Source organism: Capra hircus, chromosome 2 (genome assembly GCF_001704415.2).
Source record: "Capra hircus breed San Clemente chromosome 2, ASM170441v1, whole genome shotgun sequence".
Classification (NCBI taxonomy): domain Eukaryota; kingdom Metazoa; phylum Chordata; class Mammalia; order Artiodactyla; family Bovidae; genus Capra; species Capra hircus.
Window position 1 is genome coordinate 118,437,842 of NC_030809.1, and position 23,924 is coordinate 118,461,765.

Genomic DNA, 23,924 nt, shown 5'->3' on the forward strand with positions numbered 1-23,924 from the left:
TTCAAATCATAGTCTGTTCCGGATACATGCCCAGAAGTGGGATTGCTGGGTCACATGATAAGTCTACTTTTAGTTTTTTAAGGACCCTCCATATTGTTCCCCATGGTGGCTGAACCAATTTACACTCCCACCGGCAGTTAGGAGGGTTCCCTTTTATCCATATCCTCTCCAGTATTTACCATTTTTAGACTCTTTGGTGACAATCATTGTGACTTGTTTGAGGTGATCTCACTGTTGTTTTGATCTGCATTTCTCGAATAATTGGCAATGCTGAGCAAGAACCTTTTCATGTGCCTGTTGGCCAGATGTATGTCTTCTTTGGAGAAATATCTAATTAGATCTTTACCCCATTTTCTGATTGGGTTGTTTTCTTGTTTTGTTTTGTTTTGATACTGAGCTGTATGAGTTGTTTGTATATTTTGGAAATAGACCAGTTTTACTTAAAATAAAATTTATCCTTAAGATAATTACTAAATTGATTTTGGTTCTAGACCATTAAGAGTAGAGCCTAAATGAAAGCCTGGTTCTTGTAACCACAACTGTGAATTCTTAAAGCCTTACTATACCTATGGCAGCCTCTAAAAACTAAATAGTTTTAAGAGACTTAGACACATATAACAACAGTAATACTAAACTCAGGGGGATGAATAGGAATGAAAGGAGAAAAAATTCATAAGTTGTAAATATCCAAGAACAGTGATGACAAGAAAACTAATATTTATTAAGCATCTTTTAAAATGGTAGGCATTGTGCTCCATGCTTTACCCATGTTATTGAATTTAATCCTCAGAACAAGTCTGTGAATTGTTATTATTTCCAATTTAAAGATTAGACTTGGTAAAACAACAATGAGATACTGCTATGCTCCTATCAGAGTGGCCAAAGTCTAAGACACTGATAGCATCAAGTGCTGACATGGACGTGGAACAACAGCAACTCTCTGTCGAACGTGGTACAGCCACTTTGGAAGGCAGTTTGGCCATTTCCTATAGACATACTCTTGGCATATATCATCCAGCAATTGTGTTCCTTGGTATTTACCCAAATGAATTAAAAACTTATGTTCATACAAAAACCTGCACATGGAATACTTATTACAGCTTTTTTCATAATGGTCAAAACTTAGAAGCAACCAAGCTGGGCTTCAGTAGGTGACTGACAATGGGATATTATTCAGTGCTAAAAAGAAATGAGTTGTCAAGTCATGAAAAAAATGGATAAATCTTAAATACATATTAATAAGCAAAAGAAGACAATCTGAAATGGTTACATATTATACAATTTCAGTAATATGACATTCTGGAAAAGGCAAAACTATGGAGACAGTAAAAAGATCAGTTTTTGCAAAGGATTAGGCAGAGTGGAATGAATAGATGGAGCATAGATAATTCTTAGGGCAGCAGAATATTTTGTGTACTAAATGGTTGATATATGTCATTACATATTTTTCCAAACCCATAGAATGTACTGCACCAAGAGTAAACCCTGTTGAAAACTATGGATTTGGGGTGATAATAATGTGTCAGTGTAGGTTCGTCAGTTACAACAAATGTACCTCTGTGCTGGGGGATGTTGATAGTGGGAGAGGCTGTGCATGTGTGGGAACAAAGGATATCATGTACTTTCTGCTCAGTTTTGCTATGAATCTAAAACTTCTCTAATAAATAAATTCTATTTTAAAAAGTATTCCCTCAAAAAGAACACACACTTTCCCCCAAATATGAAGCAATGCAAGTTAGGGAACTCACCAAATCAAAACCCTTCTGTAATCTCTTACTTTAGTTATTATCAAGACATCTTTCTGCTTTCTGGGGTTGGCATGGTATCTAGATTTCCCTTAAGCACATGCTTAGATAGTTCATTTTGAATCTTCATGTGGTTATTTATTTTTTACTGCGGAGGATAAGTGGATGATTACTGTCATAGTCTCAAAGCAGAAAGGCAAAATTACTACCTTAAAAATAAACAAAACATACAGTAGCTGCTTTTTCATTCTTGGGAAACTGTTCTGTGTTTTGAAAGCCTCTTTGCAGATAGAACGTCTCTGGATAAGAGATGTTGTAGTTTAAAATGGATAAACTACTCTACATGACAAAGTTAGAGGAGCTTTTAATGTATTCTTGGATGCACTAGAGGTAGGGGATAGGTGTTATGAATTCAATAGAAAGAAAATAAGTTTCTTTTTAAGTGAACAGCATCTCTGGGAACATGGTTTCAGGTCAGGATTAGGGGAGAAGGAGAAGGACAAAGAGAAGGAGAGGGGTAGAGTGTCATGGAATAGGGAGGTCAGTGAACTCTGGAAATGGTTGTCTGAGAAACAACTTTATGTTTTTCCTTGTCCTGAGCATTAATTCTCCTTTGCTGTGCCAGAAAGTGAAAGTGTTAGTTGCTGAGTTGTGCCCAACTCTGTGTGACCCCATGGACTGTAGCCCACCAGGCTTCTCCACCCTTAGGATTTTCCAGGCAAGAATATTGGAGTGGGTTACCACTTCCTTCTCCAGGAGATCTTCCTGACCCAGGGATTGACCCAGGGTCTCCTGCATTGTGGATAAACCCTTTACTGTCTGAGCCACCAGGAAATCCCTTGTGGTGCCAGAATTCTCAGTTAAAGACTACTGCATTAGATCAAAGGATTCTGGGTGTTGAGCATGTAAAGGTGTGGTGGGGGAAGAACTAAAGTGGGGAAGGGCTGTGGCTTAGCAGGCAAAGCACAGCAGAAGCAGGACAGCAAATGGTAGTCAAGGCAAAAGGGCTGAAAGTGGAGACGGGCTGAGGCATATTTAGCGACTTAGAGGAGGAGGTGGCAAAATGCAAGATGACTATGTGTCTGGAGGTGTCTGCATTTGGGTGTCTGTCCTATGATACCTCCTCAGAGAGGCCTTCTATGATTCCTTCTCTGATTAAAAGTAGATCAACCAAAGGTACAATTCACTGCCCTAGTTAATCTTCTTTATAGAATTTGTCATTGTTCATTTGTTTATTATTGTACCCCTGGAAGGGGAAATGGCAACCCACTTCAGTATTCTAGATGGCAAATCGCATGGACAGAGATGCCTGGAGGGCTACAGTCACAAAGAGTCAGACGTGATTTAGCAACTGAACAATAACGACAAAAAGCACTAGAACTGTAGTTCTCATCTGGGGGTAATTTTGCCCCCCAGGGGACATTTAGTAATGTCTGGAGACCTTTTTGGTTGTTACAATTAGAGTATATTCTACTGGCATCTGATAGGTAGAATGTTGCGCAACACTCTAGAGTGTCCAGGACGGCCTCCCAAAGGAATTACCTGGCACCAACTGTCAATAGTGCTGAGGTTATTGACAGTTAAGCATTAGGAAATGCATTGAAGGAAAATTCCTAAGGAAATGCATTGAAGGAAAATTCCTACAGGAAAAAGACTTTATCTTGTATGTTGTGTATCCCCAGTACTTACAGTAGGATCTGGTATACAGTAGGTTGCCTGGCAGACTACAGTCCATGGGGTCGCAAAGAGTCAGACATGACAGAGCGACTAAGCACAGCAGTACAGCAAACAGCGGGTACTCAATAAGCATTACTTGAAAGGTTAATTGTCATTTTAATCCTCATTTTTCCAGCTTGAAAGAAGAACCAGTTCTCCTGGACTCATATTTATTACCAGCTCTATGTCAATCTCTCCAGTTTAGACCAGAGCAATAATATAAAGTATATGAAGAGACCCCTTTCTTATGCATCTGGACCAGGATACCTCCTTCCACATCATTTCTCCCTAAAAATTCCTTCCACTTAATCTGTATGGGTTAAAGCATGGGACTGGGGCAGTTCTAAACACAGCAATAAATATCCTACCTATTTGAGCTGGGGTTTTGCAAAGAGTTCTATCCACTCTTACTTTCAAGTGATTGGGACACAAGGAACCCACAGCAAGCACAGTGACAAATGAGCAGCGCTGGGCCCATAATCTGGGTAGTGGGCTCTAACAAGCCTGCAACTCATCACCCTCCCACCCCAAATCCCTCTAACCACTGAGCATCCAACCATAGGCCAAGGTTACATTTCTTCATTGGTATCAGAATATTCCTCTAAGAACAGCATCTCTATTTCAGGCTGATAGACTTTCACTGGCATTAGCAACAATCTAGTACAATTCAGCACCATCACGCATCTCCAACATTCAAGAAATCCACAATGAACGTTTCCCAGTTTCAGAAAAATGTATCTTAAAGTAGTGACCTGGATGGAAGCAAGAGAGAGAGTCCAACAATAGGACCTAGTCATTTTCAAAACTGCTAGTGGATATCCTCCCATTAAAAACAAATGAGGATTATAATGAGAAGAAATAAAATCTTTGTTTTTATATTACATGCTTGGGAAAACAACATGGTACTTTGGATCAAAGACCAAAGGGTTTGACCATGACAACTGAAAAGCTTGTGTCCCAGGACACAGATCATCCACATACCAAGCCAGTTTTGTTAGCCAAGGTCAGGATAACATCAGTGCCCCTTCGGGTTACCTGACTTTCCTGTTGGTCCCACTGACACATCTGCAGAACCTGACTCAGTTCCTGCTGCTGTTGTTTCAGGTACTTGTCTAGTTGCCGCCTCCTGTCTTGGAGAAGTTCAAGAAGACTGTCGATCTTCAGGCAGCTGTTTTGAGCTCCCTGAATCATCTCAGCATTTACATTGGGTCCATCACTCTTGATTTTTTCTATGAAGTCAGTGAGTTCTTGACTTTTGTTTAAAAGGGCTAGAGATCGTTCTAAGAGTTCTAGAGAGAAAAACAAACAAACAACAGTGATATGAGCAAGCTTTTATATAGTAATAGTTGGACTTTTCATATCACTTAAAATATATGTAAACCTCTATTAAAAATAAGGAATTCAAATATATAAACATAAAATGCCTCTGATTCAACTGGTCAGACAGCTCAGCCTAACAATTGCTATGATGCCAACTGCTAAGTGGTAGGAGGCTAAAGTTTTCAGCATTAGCATAAATCAGTACAGGGAATGGAAAGACTCTGAGATTTGAGCACTGGCTCAGTTCATTTTTAGTGGTATGATGCTGGTTAAGGCGCCTACTCTCCTTGGCACACTCTACATCCTGAGGTGATTGGACTAAATCTGAGGTTTCAAGGCCAATGCCTGCAGTGACTGAACAAGAGCTCAGTGGATGTGCTGTCCAGGTGTCCAGATGCCAGAGACTATGGTAAAGTGGAAAATACGTGCTTAGACTCACAGGATCAGCTGTCATTAGTGCCAATCAACTGCGGACATCAGAGAATATGGATTCAGTGTTGATAGGGTTACCGAATTTTAGAGTTATAAACATGGATTTTTATGTAAAAGTTTCTGATTTTTAAATGTTTTGTAATTTGTATTTTTAAATTAAAAATAGTTTTAACTGAAGAATAAAACAAAACATGGCTCTCTGGCAAATGGGCCACCACTTGTGCTCTCTGGAGTAAACAGCTTTTTAGGTTTGGGCAACATCTTGTCGAAATGGAAGCTTAAGCCTGAAAATTAAAGGGCCACCAGGGAGACAGTGCAGAAGAGGGAGCTGAGAGTAGCATTGCAAGAGCAGCCTCACTTGGGGACCAACTGGAAGAGCAGCTGGGAAACTATCCAGTCTCCCCAGCCAGAAACCCAGCAGACAACCATGACGTATCCCTCACCCTAACTTCCTCTCTCTTGAGACCTGTCGATTTCACCTTCTATCTCCTGCATCTGTCTGTTTTTCTCTATCCCCAGTACGGAAAGCATCATCTGTTCCCTGAACTTGTGTATACATGTCCTCAGTAGAGTCTGACTCTTTGCGACCCCATCGACTGTAGCCCGCCAGGCTCCTCTGTCCATGGGATTCTCCAGGCAAGAATACTGGAGTGGGTTGCCATTTCCTCCTCTGGGGGATCTTCCTGACCCAGGGAGGAAGATCCTGTGTCTCCTGCCTTGGCAGCCAGATTTTTTAACACTGTGCCACCTGGGAAGCCCATATCCACAACAGAAAGTATCATCTGTTCTGTGAATTTGTGTAGTCATCTCTTAATCGCATCTCCTCTCCAATCCATATATTAGCCAGAAAGATTGCTTCTAAACACAGTATGTCTCTCTCTCTCTCACTCACACTCACTCACACACACACACACACCCTCCCAATGGCTTCCCTTTGTCTTTGAATTAAGGAGAAACCCCTTAACATGATTTCAGTTCTAGCACGGTCTGGTCCCTATCTTCCTTTCAGATGGTCTCAATCTCTTTACCTCCATCCATATCTTCTTTACCTCACACACAGTTGACTCCCTGTTGAGGGACACCATTCTCCTCATCCCTTACTTCTCTACGTTTACTCTCTGCATATTTCAAGTTTAGTCAATGCTCAATTTCTCAAAGGAGAAATCAGACTGGAACAAATCTTCCTCTTCAGTGTTCCCAAACACAATGTTCCTCTCATTCACAGCTCTTTCCACAGATACAGTTCTATATTTATATGTCAGGTTAGTTGACTAACGTCTGGTTTTGTCACCAGGCTCCAATGCAATATGAGGACAGGGATCACGAGTGTATCCTTAGCACTACTGTAGTGATTGGCACAGAGAGATATTCAATAATTTTTTTATAAAGCTTGCCTGAAAGTAAACTCATCAGTTGTGTCTGAGTCTTTGCGACCCCATGGACTATAGCCTACCAGGCTCCTCTGCCCATGGGATTTTCCAGGCAAGAGTACTGGAGTGGGTTGCCATTTCCTTCTCCAGGAGATGTTCTAACAAAACCTGGTCCACTGGAGAAGGGAATGGAAAACCACTTCAGTATTCTTGCCTTGAGAATTCTGTGAACAGTAATGAAGAGGCAAAAAAATAGGACACTGAAAGATGAACTCCCCAGGTTGCTAGGTGCCCAATATGCTACTGGAGATCAGTGGAGAAATAACTCCAGAAAGAATGAAGAGATGGAGCCAAAGCAAAAACAAAACCCAGTTGAGGATAGGACCGATGATGGAAGTAAAAAGGATGCTATAAAGAGCAGTATTGCACAGGAACCTGGAATGTCAGGTCCATGAATCAAGGAGAATTGGAAGTGGTCAAACAGGAGATGGCAAGAGTGAACACCGACATTTTAGGAATCAGTGAACTAACATGAACTGGAATGGGTGAATTTAACTCAGATGACCATTAAATCTACTACTGTGGGCAAGAATCCTTTAGAAGAAATGGAGTAGCCATCATAGTCAACAAGAGTCCGAAATGCAGTACTTGGATGTGATCTCATAAATGACAGAATGACCTCTGCTAGTTTACAAGGCAAATCATTCAATATCATGGTAATCGAAGTCTAGGCCCTGACCAGTAATGCTGAAGAAGCTGAAGCTGAACAGTCCTATGAAGACCTACAAGACCTTCTAGAACTAACACCCACAAAAGATGTCCTTTTCATTATAAGGGACTGGAATGCAAAAGTAGGAAGTCAAGAAACACATGGAGTAACAGGCAAACTTGGCCTTGGAGTACAGAATGAAGCAGGGCACAGGCTAATAGAGTTCTACCAACAGAACGCACTGGTCATAGCAAACACCCTCTTCCAACAACACAAGAGAAAACTCTACACATGGACATCACCAGATGGCCAACATTGAAATCAGATTGATTATATTCTTTGCAGCCAAAGATGGAGATGCTCTATACAGTCAGCAAAATAAGACCAGGAGCTGACTGTGGCTCAGATCATGAACTCCTTATTGCCAAATTCAGACATAAATTGAAGAAAGTGGGGAAAACCACTAGGCCATTCAGGTATGACCTAAATCAAATCCCTTACAATTATACAAGTAAGGGTTAGTCACTTAGTCGTGCCCGACTCTTTGCAACACCATGCACTTCAGCCCTCCAGGCTCCTCTGTTCTTGGGATTTTCCAGGCAAGAATGCTGGAGTGGGTTGCCATTTACTTCTCCAGGGTATCTTCCTAACCCAGGGATCAAACCCAGGTCTCCCGCATTGTAGGCAGATGCCTTTACTGTCTGAGCCACCAGGCAAGTCACTGAAATCAAACATATTGAAAAGGGGAAAGAATTATGAAAACTAAAGATGCTAGAGATCAGCAGTCCTTCAGAGATATAAGGAAGAAATGTTGGGAAGACTTGGGGTTTTCAGATGGGTGCGTAATAGAAACAAAAGCCAAGTTACCAGGTTGAGAAGTGGAAAAGCAATGACGAAGTGAAGTCAATAAGAAAGGACCATCTTTGAAACATTTGTGGCTCAAAGAAAAATAAGGATAAACCATCAGCAGAGTTGAAGACGTGGCCTTTTATTTTCAGAAGGGAGAACTGTGAAAAGTACCCAGAGAGTAAGGAACACTATCAGAAAGGGACTGTGCGTGCAAACTCACTTCAATAGCGTCGACTCTGTGCAACCCTATGGGCTGTAGCCCGCCAGGCTCCTCTGTCCATGGGATTCTCCAGGCAAGAATACTGGAGTGGGTTGCCATTGCCTACTCCAGGGAATCTTCCTGACCTAGAGATGAAACCTGAGTCTCTTTGTCTGCTGCATTGGCAGGCAAACTGTTAACCCGAGTGTCATTAGGGAAACCCTGAAATGGACTAGCCAGTGCTAAAAGCCACATTCTAGTCAGTAGCTCAGTGTTCTCCTCTCTGCACTATGGCTCTCTACTTTAGCATTCTAGCATCTGGCCGTGAACAACACAGCAATGACTGTGGTAGTTGGGCCAACTGACTCTTCCCTGACACCTTTTTTTTGAGAGCTAAAGAGAAACTGACATATTCTGAGATGAAAAGGAAAGGATTTGAAACACTTTATGCTACATGACCTAGATTTGTCCAATAAAGTATTAGATAATGTTATCTGCTCAGAGCAAGAAAGGAGGGGTTAGGTACACTGGGCACTTTGACTGAGAATTAATAATACAAAGTAACAAACAACAAAAACAACCATATCCTTGAGGCACGACAGGAATAAGATAAATCATGTAGAAGAAGAAAACTCAAGGAGCGGATTAAAATTAAAGTTGATCTCTCACATGGAGAAGTGGAAGAAACATGAAAACATGGGAGAAGCAGGGACAGGAAAAAAAACCATATTTGTCTAGAAAAAAATATTATGCAGAAGGGAAAGGAAGAACTCGAAAATGAGGTGAAAACAGGTTATAGAAGTCCTTGCCTATCAAACTGGAGAGTTTTGATTTGTAGAGTCTTAATGTAATCCATAGCACATCTGATTCTCCATGTATAGGTACACCTATTTGCTTTACATTGAAGAGCATGTTATGATACTTAACAGTTACACACATACATACACATATACAGGATGTACGGGCAGGTGTGGGGTTTTCACATGTGCCATATGCTTTTCTTCCTTTCATTAACCAGCTCTTACACACGGCTGCTGCTGCTGCTGCTGCTAAGTCGCTTCAGTTGTGTCCGACTCTGTGTGAGCCCATAGACGGCAGCCCACCAGGCTCCCCAGTCCCTGGGATTCTCCAGGCAAGAACACTGGAGTGGGTTGCCATTTCCTTCTCCAATGCATGAAAGTGAAAAGTGAAAGGGAAGTGGCTCAGTCATGTCTGACTCTTCGCGACCCCATGGACTGCAGCCCACCAGGCTCCTCCATCCATGGGATTTTCCAGGCAAGAGTACTGGAGTGGGGTGCCATTGCATTCTCCGTCTTAGCCACTAGACTTTTCAAATTAGAGAAGGAAGCAGAGCTTTCCATCTCAGGGTATTGTAGACTGATTAATAGGTCAGGCCAACCTGTTCTGATCGCAACAGAATACATATAAGTACCCGAAATTTTCATTTGCAATCTTTCTCTGGTTTTCTGTTTCAATTTCTGCCCCAACAGTATAACCACTACCATGGTACCAGCATGTATGGAGGCTCCTGAGCCCAGGTTAACTTGAAAATGCACCTGGACCATAGTCAGTCTGTTACCTTCTACCTACCACGGTGGCCCCTGAAATGGACACATTGTTCTCTAAGTTTTCTCTGTCAGTTCCTTTGGTTCTTCCTCTCTCAGTTTCTAACATCTTAACATTTTTTAAAAGTTTATGTGGAGAGGTCTGACAGAATGTGGTCCACTGGAGAAGGGAATAGCAAACCACTTCAGTATTCTTGCCTTGAGAACCCCATAGACAGTATGAAAAGGCAAAAAGATAGGACACAGAAAGATGAACTCCCCAGGTTGGTAGGTGCCCAATATGGAGATCAGTGGAGAAATAACTCCAGAAAGAATGACGAGATGGAGCCAAAGCAAAAACAAAACCCAGTTGAGGATAGGACCGATGATGGAAGTAAAAAGGATGCTATAAAGAGCACTATTGCATAGGAACCTGGAATGTTAGGTCCATGAATCAAGGCAAATTGGAAGTGGTCAAACAGGAGATGGCAAGAGTGGATGTCGACATTCTAGGAATCAGCGAACTAAAATGGACTGGAACGGGTGAATTTAACTCAGATGACCATTAAATCTACTACTGTGGGCAAGAATCCCTTAGAAGAGATAGAGTAGCCATCATAGTCAACAAAAGAGTCCGAAATGCAGTACTTGGATGTGATCTCATAAATGACACAATGACCTCTGCTAATTTACAAGGCAAATCATTCAATATCATGGTAATCAAAATCTAGGCCCTGACCAGTAATGCTGAAGAAGCTGAAGCTGAACTGTTCTATGAAGACCTACAAAACCTTCTAGAACTAACACCCACAAAAGATGTCCTTTTCATTAAAAGGGACTGGAATGCAAAAGTAGGAAGTCAAGAAACACATGGAGTAACAGGCAAACTTGGCCTTGGAGTACAGAATGAAGCAGGGCAAAGGCTGATAGAGTTTTGCCAAGAGAATGCACTGGTCATAGCAAACACCTCTTCCAACAACCCAAGAGAAGACTCTACACATGGACATCACCAGATGGTCAACACCGAAATCAGATTGATTATATTCTTTGCAGCCAAAGATGGAGATGCTCTATACAGTCAGCAAAATAAGACCAGGAGCTGACTGTGGCTCAGATCATGAACTCCTTATTACCAAATTCAGACTTAAATTGAAGAAAGTAGGGAAAACCACTAGACCGTTCAGGTATGACCTAAATCAAATCCCTTATGATTATACAGTGGAAGTGAGAAATAGATTTAAAGAACTAGATCTGATAGACAGACTGCCTGATGAACCATGGATGGAAGTTCGTGACATTGTACAGGAGACAGGGATCAAGACCATCCCCATGGAAAAGAAATGCAAGAAAGCAAAATGGCTGTCTGAGGAGGCCTTACAAATAGCTGCAAAAAGAAGAGAAGTGAAAAGCAAAGGAGAAAAGGAAAGATATACCCATTTGAATGCAGAGTTCCAAAGAATAGCAAGGAGAGATAAGAAAGCCTTCCTCAGTGATCAGTGCAAAGAAATAGAGGAAAACAACAGAATGGGAAAAACTAGAGATCTCTTCAAGAAAATTACGGATACCAAGGGAACATTTCATGCAAACATGGGCTCGATAAAGGACAGAAGTGGAATGGACCTAACAGAAGCAGAAGATATTAAGAAGAGGTGGCAAGAATACACAGAAGAACTGTACATGACCCATGTAATCATGATGGTGTGATCACTAATCTAGAGCCAGGCATCCTGGAATGTGAAGTCAAATGGGCCTTAGAAAGCATCACTATGAACAAAGCTAGTGGAGGTGATGGAATTCCAGTTGAGCTATTTCAAATCCTAAAAGATGATGCTGTGAAAGTGCTGCACTCAGTATGCCAGCAAATTTGGAAAACTCAGCAGTGGCCACAGGACTGGAAAAGGTCAGTTTTCTTTCCAATCACTAAGAAAGGCAGTGCCAAAGAGTGCTCAAACTGCCGCACAATTGCACTCATCTCACACACTAGCAAAGTAATGATCAAAATTCTCCAAGCAGGCTTCAACAGTTTGAGAACCATGAACTTTCAGATGTTCAAGCTGGTTTTAGAAAAGGCTGAGGAACCTGAGATCAAATTGCCAACATCTGCTGGATCATGGAAAAAGCAAGAGAGTTCCAGAAAAACATCTATTTCTGCTTTATTGATATGCCATAGCCTTTGACTGTGGATAATAAACTGTGGAACATTCTGAAAGAGATGGGAATACCAGACCACCTGACCTGCCTCTTGAGAAACCTGTATGCAGGTCAGGAAGCAACAGTTAGAACTGGACGTGAAACAACAGAGTGGTTCCAAATAGGAAAAGGAGTATGTCAAGGCTGTATATTGTTACCCTGCGTATTTAACTTCTATGCAGAGTACATCATGAGAAACGCTGGGCTAGGAGAAGCACAAGCTGGAATCAAGATTGCCGGGAGAAATATCAATAACCTCAGATATGCAGATGACACCACCCTTATGGCAGAAAGCAAAGAAGAACTAAAGAGCCTCTTGATGAAAGTGAAAGAAGACAGTGAAAAAGTTGGCTGAAAGCTCAACATTCAGAAAACTAAGATCATGACATCCGGTTCCATCACTTCATGGAAAATAGATGGGGAAACAGTGGAAACTTGGGTGACTTTATTTTGTGGGGCTCCAAAATTACTGCAGATGTTGACTGCAGCCATGAAATTAAAAGACACTTGCTCCTTGGAAGGAAAGTTATGACTAACCTAGATAGCATATTCAAAAGCAGAGACATTACTTTGCCAACAAAGGTCCATCTAGTCAAGGGTATGGTTTTTCCAGTAGTCATGTATGGATGTGAGAGTTGGACTATAAAGAAAGCTGAGTGCAGAAGGATTGATGTTTTTGAACTGTGTTGTTGGAGAAGACTCTTGAGAGTCCCTTGGACTGCAAGGAGGTCAGTCCATCCTAACGGAGATCAGTCCTGGGTGTTCATTGGAAGGACTGATGCTGAAGCTGAAACTCCAATACTTTGGTCATCTGATGCGAAGAGCTGATTCATTTGAAAAGACCCTGATGCTGGGAAAGATTGGGGGCAGAAGGAGAAGGGGAGGACAGAGGATGAGATGATGGATGGCATCACTCACTCAATGGACATGAGTCTGGGTAAACTCCAGGAGTTGGTGATGGACAGGGAGGCCTCGCACGCTGCAATCCATGGGGTCACAAAGAGTTGAACATGACTGAGCACCTAAACTGAACTGAACTATGTTTTCTAGCTATTTATTCTAACATTTGATCACGCAAAGTGATGTATTTTTCAAGGGTAAACTTTCTAGATATATCATGACCTTCAAAATATAAATCTCTATAGTACACTTAAAGATTGTATTTTTCTGCATATACAAACCCTACTTACAACACAATATCCTGTGATATGAGGCTTCTAGATATTGAATAAATTTTTGTTTTGGCTAATTGTGACTATATATAAAAAAGTACTATTAAAGTATATATTGTACTAATAATACATCATTATGAAGTATAAATAACAAAGTCAAGATGGATCAATGAGGGGTATACATCAGTTAAAGTGAATTTATAGCTTGTCAAAATTCAGATGAGCATTTTTAAAAAGCATCAAGTGTGGGATGCTTTGACATTTTGACATTGAGAACATGGGTGGTATTTCTTTCAAATGTATTTTAAATATCAGTGTTACTCAATGAGATAATGTTTCTTAAACTTATTCAATGGGTATTTTTAAATTATACAAATGTAGAGAAAAGACTGAATAGTACAATAGACCACAAGGTACCTATACCTCAGCTACATTTAAAATATATGTAGAAATTTAAGATAAAGGAAGTCATAATATGATTGTTCCTGTAAGGATGCTTTTTAGGCATTATGCCCATTATTAAAAGGCCATTGGAAAATTGGAGGGTGCAATTGTGATTCTTCAGAGCTTAGAAACAATTTTCTAATCTTTAATGTCCCTGTAGTACTTTATTGCTCATTTTAAAAAATTGTTTTCTTATTGGAGGATAATTAATATTGTGGTTTCTATCATACACCAACATGATTCAGCCACAGGTATACATGTGTCCCCTTCCTCCTGAACCCCTCTTTCACCTCCCACCCCACCCCACCCCTCTAGATTGTTCCAGAGCACGGGTTAAGTTCCCTGTGTCACAGAGCAAACTCCCAGTTGCTATGTATTTGACGTATGGTAATGTATGCTGCTGCTAAGTCGCTTCAGTCGTGTCTGACTCTGCGCGACCCCATAGATGGCAGCCCGCCAGGCTCCCCCGTCCCTGGGATTCTCCAGGCCAGAACACTGGAGTGGGTTGCCATTTCCTTCTCCAATGCATGAAAGTGAAAAGTGAAAGTGAAGCCGCTCAGTCGTGTCCAACTCTTAGTGACCCCATGGACTGCAGCCCACCAGGCTCCCCCGTCCCTGGGATTCTCCAGGCAAGAGTGCTTTCCATGCTATTCTCTCATTTCACACCCCCTCCTTCCCCCACTGTGTCCTCAAGTCTGTTCCCTATGTCTGTGTCTCCACTGCTGCCCTGCAAATGGGTTCATCAGCCCCATCTTTCTAGATTACATACATATGCATTAATATTTGTCTTTCTCCTTTTTAAAAAGCATCAAGGTCACATTTTGACATTTCGTGTCTAAGAGCTGGTTAATGAAAGGAAGAAAAGCATAAGGAATACGTGGAAACCCTGCCACCTGCCCATACTTCCTGTGTAAATGTATGTGTGTAACTGTTTACAGCATCATAGTAAGCTCTTCAATGTAAAGACAACATTTGTCTTTCTCTTTGTGACTTATTTCACTCTGTATAATAGGCTCTAATTTCATCCAATTCATTAGGACTGACTCAAATGTGTTCTTTTTTATAGCTGGGTAATATTCCATTGTATACGCATAGCACAATTTCTTTATCCATTCATCTATCAGTGGACATCTAGGTTGCTTCCATGTCCTAGCTATTGTAAAAAGTGATGCCATGAACATAGGTCATTGCATCTCTTTCAGTTATGGTTTTCTCAGGGTATACACCCAGGAGTGGGGTTGTTGGGCCATATGGTAGTTCTATTCCTGGTGTTTTAAGGAATTTCCATACTGTTCTTCATAGTGGCTGTAACAATTTACATTCTTACCAACAGTTATTGCTCACTTTTACATCATGCTGCTGAGTCTTAAATTGGGATTATATACAAATAACACTCAATAAACATGCTTTGACTTGGATCTTATTCTAAACCCTGGAGATTCTGAGATGTACTAATTCCACTCCTCCAGAATCATATCATCTGGTAATGTAGACAAATAGGGAAATAAATGATTACTACACAATATGCTGGGTGGTAAATCAGAAGAACTCATAGGAAACAAAGTTCACCAATAAATGTATGCATCCCCCACTAATCTGTAGGCTCCCTGATGACAAAGGCCAGGTTCTCTTCAATACACATGCCTCTGGGTTTCTCACCTGGCATGGATTCAGAAAATATTGGCTTAATTATGTGTTGTTGAATTGAGAGCAACCAGGCTGGTAAGCAGTCTGGAAATTATTTGTTGAAAGACTTTAAGTAGGCATGTTTTGCCTAAATGAAAGAAGATTACATAGGACATTTAGTCTTCAACTACTTCCAAGACTGTCACATAGTGGAAGGAATGAACTTATTCTGTAACTTTCCAGAGGGTAAAATCTTCCAGGCATTCATCCTGGCTCTAATGTCTGAAAGGCTACGAAATAAGTCTCCAACATGCAACACAACCTTAGCATTGCTGAAGAAGAAAAAAGTATAGGTTTTGAAGTAAATTTAAATACAGGGAATATTAGAGATAGGTTTGATTGTAGTTTTTCCAGTCATATTATTAACTATTGTCATCCTAACATTCACATTTTGTGCTATTCACTAATCAACATCTCAGAACCTTATAATTCCTAACTATAATTATGTTCTTATTTGGTTGCAAGTCATGTCTGACTATTTTGCCACCCCTTGGATTCTTAGCCCGTCAGGCTCCTCTGCCCATGGGACTACCCAGGCAAGAATACTAGAGTGGGTTGCCATTTCCTTCTCCAGGGGATCTTCCCAACCCAGGGATAAAACTTGCACCTCCTGCATTTTCAGGTGGATTCCTTACCACTGAGCTACCAGGGAAGTCCTGTTATAATGTATTATTTATTATATTATATTATATTATATTATAATATTATAATTTATTATAAATTACAGTCTAGCTATAATTTGGAGAAGGCAATGGCAACCCACTCCAGTACTCTTGCCTGGAAAATCCCATGGACGAAGGAGCCTGGTAGGCTGCAGTCCATGGGGTCGCTAAGAGTTGGGCACGACTGAGTGACTTCACTTTCACTTTTCACTTTCATGCATTGGAGAAGGAAATGGCAACCCACTCCAGTGTTCTTGCCTGGAGAATCCCAGGGATGGCAGAGCCTGATGGGCTGCCGTCTATGGGGTCACGCAGAGTCGGGCACGACTGAAGCGACTTAGCAGCAGCAGCAGCTATAATTTATTTCCCTAAATTTAAAGATAATAGATATTGATGTGATCTGAATGTGTGTCCTTCCTAAAATTCTTATATTGAAATCCTAATGCTCAATGTGATGATATTAGGAAATGGGAATTTGGGGAGGTGAACAGGTCCCGAGGATGAAGCTCTCATGAATGGGATTAGCATCCTTTGAGATCTCGTGGAACTTCCCAACCCCTTCCGCCATGTGAGGACACAATGAGGAGTCTGTAACCCAGAAGAGGGCCCTCACTCAACCGTACCATCACCCTGATGTCAGACACCCAGCCTCCAGAACTGTGAGGAATAAAATTCTGCTGTTGATAAGCTGCCTAATCCATGGTATTTTGTTATTGCATCCTAAATGAACTAAGAAGATACAACGTCCTTAACTGAAAATGAGAGTTTTGCCCTTGAATATGCATTTCAAATCAGCTAATCTTAATTATATCCCACTGAATTAGTTGACTAATAAACTTCACCAACTCCCATTTTATGAAAACAAAGCCCTTAAAGCTACGTTGGGGATATGAAGTGAGAGCCAGATATCCTGATGAGAGCCTCCTGCAATCTTGGTGCTTCAAGTGTTACACAGAGGAACACAAAAAAGTCGTGATAAACATGCCCCCAGAATGGAAGAATATTTTGTCATCACAAAAGTAAACTATGATTCTTATCTTTGGCTAGCTCTGTTACCCATTTTTCTAGAGTAAGAGGATGTCTGGTGGACTCCCTTGGAAGGCAGGGCATCCGTCCCACCATCAGCTGGATGCCAGGGCCTTGTAGCCTAAGCCCTCCAAACACAGCAGCTTGTGCCCCATGACAAATGGCTCACTGAGCCACAGACCCTAGTAACTGAAGGAGCCAACACTAACAATGGCATTAGGGCACTCCCTCTTCTGGTTTCTTCCCAAATGTTTTTGGAAAAGTCCCTTACTTCCACCACAACCCCTTTCCCTCCAGTCCCTCTGGAAAGTGCTGTCACATGAGGCCTTAGTACCAAACCTCTTCACCAAAAGCATCCGTCAGTGTCAGGTTTTCAGAGCTGCAATTGCTGCATTATGAACATGTTGGTGGGATAAAGACTGAATTGAGGCCACAGAACCCATCTCAGTGGCCAATATTCGATTCACTCTCCAGCCTAAGAGTAATTTTGGGTGATCCTGTTTACCCAATTTAGGCTCAGCTAGACTGCTGCTGCTGTATAAAAATGGGTATGCCACTGCTCTAACACTGATACTTTTGATGCTATTTATAACCCCTGTTAGTGACAGGTCCTATAGAACCATAACCTGTTACAACATATATATATGTTGTAACATATACATACATATATGCATATATGTGGTTGGATCTCAAAAAATTTACACAGGAAAGATTGAGTCCTTTAATCTTTGAGTTTTAGAAAAATAATGATCTATCACCTAGGCTCCTTTGGAGGGTGTTAAAAATACAAAATTTGTTTGTGGTTTTAAAAACATCTTCTGTCACTATCCAGCATGATCAGGTTTATGAAGCTAAAAAGGGAGTTGTTCTTGCTGTTTACTCGCTAAGTTGTGTCTGACTTTTTGCAGCCCCATGGACTGCAGCCTGCCACCTCTATCCATGGGGTTCAGTTCACTTCAGTTGCTCAGTCATGTCTGACTCTTTTCAACCCCATGAATCGCAGCACACCAGGCCTCCCTGTCCATCACCATCTCCCAGAGTTCACTCACACTCACGCCCATCGAGTTGGTGATGCCATCCAGCCATCTCATCCTCAATCGTCCCCTTCTCCTCCTGCCCTCAAACACTCCCAGTATCAGAGTCTTTTCCAATGAGTCAACTCTTCGCATCAGGTGGCCAAAGTACTGGAGTTTCAGCTTTAGCATCATTCCTTCCAAAGAAATCCCAGGGCTGATCTCCTTCAGAATGGACTGGTTGGATCTCCTTGCAGTCCAAGGGACTCTCAAGAGTCTTCTCCAGCACCGCAGTTCAAAAGCATCAATTCTTCGGTGCTCAGCCTTCTTCACAGTCCAACTCTCACATCCATACATGACCACAGGAAAAACCAGAGCTTTGACTAGACGGACCTTTGTTAGCAAAGTAATGTTTCTGCTTTTGAATATGCTATCTAGGTTGGTCATAACTTTCTTTCCAAGGAGTAAGCATCTTTTAATTTCATGGCTGCAATCACTATCTGCAGTGATTTTGGAGCCCCCAAACATAAAGTCTGACACTGTTTCCACTGTTTCCCCATCTATTTCCCACGTAGTAAAGGGGACCAGATGTCATGATCTTCGTTTTCTGAATGTTGAGCTTTCAGCCAACTTTTTCACTGTCCTCTTTCACTTTCATCAAGAGGCTTTTTAGTTCCTCTTCATTTTCTGCCATAAGGGTGGTGTCATCTGCATATCTGAGGTTATTGATATTTCTCCTGGCAATCTTGATTCCAGCTTGTGTTTCTTCCAGTCCAGGGTTTCTCATGTTGTAGTCTGCAAAGAAGTTAAATAAACAGGGTGACAATATACAGCCTTGACGTACTCCTTTTCCTATTTGGAACCAGTCTGTTGTTCCAGGTACAATTCTAACTGTTGTTTCCTGACTTGCGTATAGGTTTCTCAAGAGGCAGGTCAGGTGGTCTGGTATTCCCATCTCTTTAAGAATGTTCCACAGTTTCTTGTGATCCACACAGTCAAAGGCTTTGGCATAGTCAATAAAGCAGAAAAATAGATGTTTTTCTGGAACTCTCTTGCTTTTTCCATGATCCAGCGGATGTTGGCTATTGATCTCTGGTTCCTCTGCCTTTTCTAAAACCAGCTTGAACATCAGGAAGTTCACGGTTCACGTATTGCTGAAGCCTGGCTTGGAGAATTTTGAGCATTACTTTACTAGCATGTGAGATGAGTGCAATTGTGCAGTAGTTTGAGCATTCTTTGGCAGTGCCTTTCTTTGGGATTGGAATGAAAACTGACCTTTTCCAGTCCTGTGGCCACTGCTGAGTTTTCCAAATTTGCTGGCATATTGAGTGCAGCACTTTCACAGTATCATCTTTCAGGATTTGAAACAGCTCAACTGGAATTCCATCACCTCCACTAGCTTTGTTCGTAGTGATGCTTTCTAAGGCCCACTTGACTTCACATTCCAAGATGTCTGGCTCTAGGTGAGTGATCACACCATGGTGATTTTCTTGGTCATGAAGATCTTTTTTGTAGAGATCTTCTGTGTATTCTTGCCACCTCTTCTTAATATCTTCTGCTTCTGTTAGGTCCATTCCACTTCTGTTCTTTATCGAGCCCATCTTTGCATGAAATGTTCCCTTGGTACCTCTGATTTTCTTGAAAAGATCTCTAGTCTTTCCTATTCTGTTGTTTTCCTCTATTTATTTGCATTGATCACTGAGGAAGGCTTTCTTACCTCTTCTTGCTATTCTTTGGAACCCCACGTCCAAGGAGGGGTGGCTGTGCGGGGGCAGGAGGGCTGAGAAGAGCTACTCCATGTTCAAGGTCAGGAGGGGTGGTGGTGAGGAGATACCCCTCATCCAAGGTAAGGAGCAGCGGCTGTGCTTTGCTGGAGCAGCCGTGAAGAGATACCCCCATGTCCAAGGTAAGAGAAACCCAAGACTATAGGTGTTGAGAGAGGACGTCAGAGGGCACACACACTGAAACCATAATCACAGAAAACTAGTCAGTCTAATCACACAGACCACAGCCTTGTCTAACTCAGTGAAACTAAGCCATGCTGTGTGGGGCCATCCAAGACGGGCGGGTCATGGTGGAGAGGTCTGACAGAATGTGGTCCACTGGAGAAGGGAATGGCAAACCACTTCAGTATTCTTGCCTTGAGAACCCCATGAACAGTATGAAAAGGCAAAATGATAAGATACTGAAAGAGGAACTCCCCAGGTTGCTAGGTGCCCAATATGCTACTGGAGATCAGCGGAGAAATAACTCCAGAAAGAATGAAGAGATGGAGCCAAAGCAAAAACAATACCCAGTTGTGGATGTGACTGGTGATGGAAGCAAGGTCCAATGCTGTAAAGAACTATATCGTATAGGAACCTGGAATGTCAGGTCCATGAGTCAAGGCAAATTGGAAGTGGTCAAACAGGAGATAGCGAGAGTGAATGTTGACATTCTAGGAATCAGCGAACTAAAATGGACTGGAATGGGGGAATTTAACTCAGACGACCATTGTGTCTACTACTGTGGGCAAGAATCCCTTAGAAGAAATGGAGTAGCCATCATAGTCAACAAGAGAGTCCAAAATGCAGTAATTGGATGCAATCTCAAAAACGACAGAATGATCTCTGTTCGTTTCCAAGGCAAACCATTCAATATCACAGTTATCCAAGTCTATGCCCCAACAAGTAACACTGAAGAAGCTGAAGCTGAACGGTTCTATGAAGACCTATGAGACCTTTTAGAACTAACATCCAAAAAAGATGTCCTTTTCATTATAGGAGACTGGAATGCAAAAGTTGGAAGTCAAGAAACACCTGGAGTAACAGGCAAATTTGGCCTTGGAATGCGGAATGAAGCAGGGCAAAGGCTAACAGAGTTTTGCCAAGAGAAGGCACTGGTCATTAGCAAACACCCTCTTCCAACAACACAAGAGAAGATTCTACACATGGACATCACCAGATGGGCAACACTGAAATCACATTGATCATATTCTTTGCAGCCAAAGATGGAGAAACTCTATACAGCCAGCAAAAAAAGACTGGGAGCTGACTGTGGCTCAGATCATAAACTCCTTATTGGCAAATTTAGACTCAAATTGAAGAAAGTAGGGAAAACCACTAGAACATTCAGGTATGACCTAAATCAAATCCCTCATGATTATACAGTGGAAGTGAGAAATAGATTTAAGGGACTAGATCTGATAGATAGAGTGCCTGATGAAGATTCGTGACATCGTACAGGAGACAGGGATCAAGACCATCCCCATGGAAAAGAAATGCAAAAAAGCAAAACGTCTGTCTGGGGAAGACTTCTATGGGGTTAGAATGAGACAAATGAATTCAGGAAGCCATCTACTTGTACTCAGATCTATTTGGCAGTAATAATTAGAAGAATCCATTAGGAAGAAATAAGTGATCATTCCTATCTGCTATCTAATCTGCTTTCACAGAAAACGATTACAGTAAACAGCTATTCTTCCACAAATTCCTTCCTTACTTCAGTACTGGCCCAGCCCAAATTCTGGTGGAAAAGGTGTAACACACAAACTGTTGGTTAACAACTAGGCTGTTTTTATAGTTGTTTCAGGGGTAGTTGAAAATAATTTTATATACTGTTTTATTAGACTTTCATCTGGAAAAAATTCACTATTTCTTTTAACTGCAATAGTGAAAGAAATTTTCCTTATTAAGAGCTGTTATTAAAAAGGTGATCTTCATTTACCGACCCTTAGGAGGCACAGTCACTGAATTCAACCATTTATTTAACCAGGAAATATTTCATGACAATCCACCCCGGGCCGGCACCTCACTAGATGCTGAGGACACAAAGATGAGCAGGGTGGCCTTGGCTCCTCCTCAGGAACTGAGATCCAGCAGGCTGAATAACTGAACTTCCCAGAGGCTCGTCTTCTACCGTCCCTTAGCATCATTTACAACTAGCTCTTTCTTGTAGAAGATCACCAAAAATAAAGCTTTCTTTACCCTTACTCGGAACAAGTTGAGGTATTCATAAGCAGATAAATTTAAAATATGCTCTCATGCATGAGCATTCTCATATTCACATCATGAGAACTTTGAAAAGCTTATGTGAGAGGACTTCCCTGATGGTCCAGTGGCCAAGACTCAGGGCTCCCAACGCAGGGGGCCCAGGTTCCATTCCTGGCAAGGGAACTCTACCCCACATGTCCCAGCCGAGTTCACGTGCCACAGCTAAAGATCCTGCATGCTGCAACAAAGATCAAAGATCCCACAGGCTGCAATTCAGACTCGGCGCACCCAAAATAAATGAGTAAATAGTAAGGGAAAAACAGCTTATGTGAGGAAGACAGGTAGTTCTTGCCTTTGGTATGATGTTCATGAAGTTGAAGGAGTGATTTCAAGGACTCGGCACTCTCAAACTCCTGAGTGTTCTGGAGGAAATCTTCTGCTTGGTCTATTTTAATGGCAAACTACAACAGAAATACAAGGGAAACACATTTGAAAAGACAAAAACCAAAGTGCCACATTTAGTTATGTGCAAATGTTTTCCATGAATTCTTGGCCTAGCCAATTGCGTTTGTGTTTCTGGGATGATGTATGTGTTTGTGTGAGCACGTGCTGGCTCACATGTTTGTATGAAGTCTGTGTGCCCATGTAGTCAATTTACAAAGTGCCAAGATAAGAACTTTCCTTTGTCTGAATTGCATTTCTTTCATACCTGGAAATATATATGTATGCTGAAATAAACCCATTTGGTTACTGTTCTAATGTCTATTGAAATTTTCAGGTAAAATTATTGTGTCCCATGTAACAAATACAGCTGCTGTCAACATTCTAAAGCAGTTTCTCAAAGAACAACCAGAATGTTTGTTAACAGAAGCCTACAAAAGTTTGTGTAGCCAGTAACCTACATAGTTATTAGTAAATTTAACTTAAAAATTCACTTAAAGAGGTTGAAATACATAGTTGATTTTTTTCCTCAATAATTAGATGTAGAATGAAAAAATGTAAGTCTCAGAACATAGTCTAATCCCATCTCTATACTTGATTTTAGGGCTGAGAAGTGATGTCTAATCCTATTTCTTATACAAAGCAAAGTACATATATTTGTGTTGAAATATATGTGGTCCAAATAGATACATACCAACAGGTTATATTTATGAAAAGGAATAGGATTAGAGACAGATGAGGAATGGTAAGCTTTTAGATCTATAATTTGTAATTTTGTTTGCATTTTTATCAATGACTTTATGTACTTTTATACAAATAAAAATGAAATTAGATGCAGTAAAAAAGAAAAATGGAAAATGTCTCCTCTACTTCAAGAAAAAAAAAAGGAAATGGCTATTTGACACCCTAAATGGTAAGGAACGTGACCAGCCTCTCTTTTTGTATTTCTCCATAGAGGAAGTAAGAAAGGGAGATGCTCAAAGTGATGTCAAGATCCTTAGGGTAATAATCTTGGAAGCAAATTTTAGAAAAGAGCAAAACATTCTCGGTAATGCTAGTACAGGGTATGTGTGTGTTTGTGTGTGTGTGCACGCTCAGCAGCTTTGTCGTGTCTGACTCTTTGGGACCCCATGGACTATAGCCCATGAGGCTCCTCTGTCCATGGGATTTCCCAGGCAAGAATACTGGAGTGGATTGCCATTTCCTCCTCCAGGGGAATCTTCCTGACCCAGGGATGGAACCCACGTCTCTTGTATCTCCTGCCTTGGCAGGTGGATTCTTGTACCACCGCATCACCTGGGAAGCCCACAGCATATCCACAGTAGTAGACAAACAACTTTTATCTCAGCATGAAAGTTCACAGGAAACCATTACCATCTATGAGAGCATTCAAATCAACAATTCACCTTTGGATGATGTATAGAATAAACTCATA

General features: G+C 41.3%; 1 protein-coding gene across 1 annotated transcript in view; it reads right to left on the reverse strand.

Annotated features, from left to right (window-relative positions):
- CCDC141 (coiled-coil domain containing 141) overlaps positions 1–23,924 on the reverse strand; it is a 230,638-nt gene that overhangs the window by 144,987 nt on the left and 61,727 nt on the right. Inside the window, exons 4-5 of the mRNA XM_005675907.3 lie at positions 22,401–22,509; positions 4,497–4,750 (exon numbers count right to left, since the gene is read on the reverse strand). Of these exons, the coding sequence (XP_005675964.2) occupies positions 4,497–4,750; positions 22,401–22,509 (363 nt within the window). The remainder of the gene's footprint in view (positions 1–4,496; positions 4,751–22,400; positions 22,510–23,924) is intronic.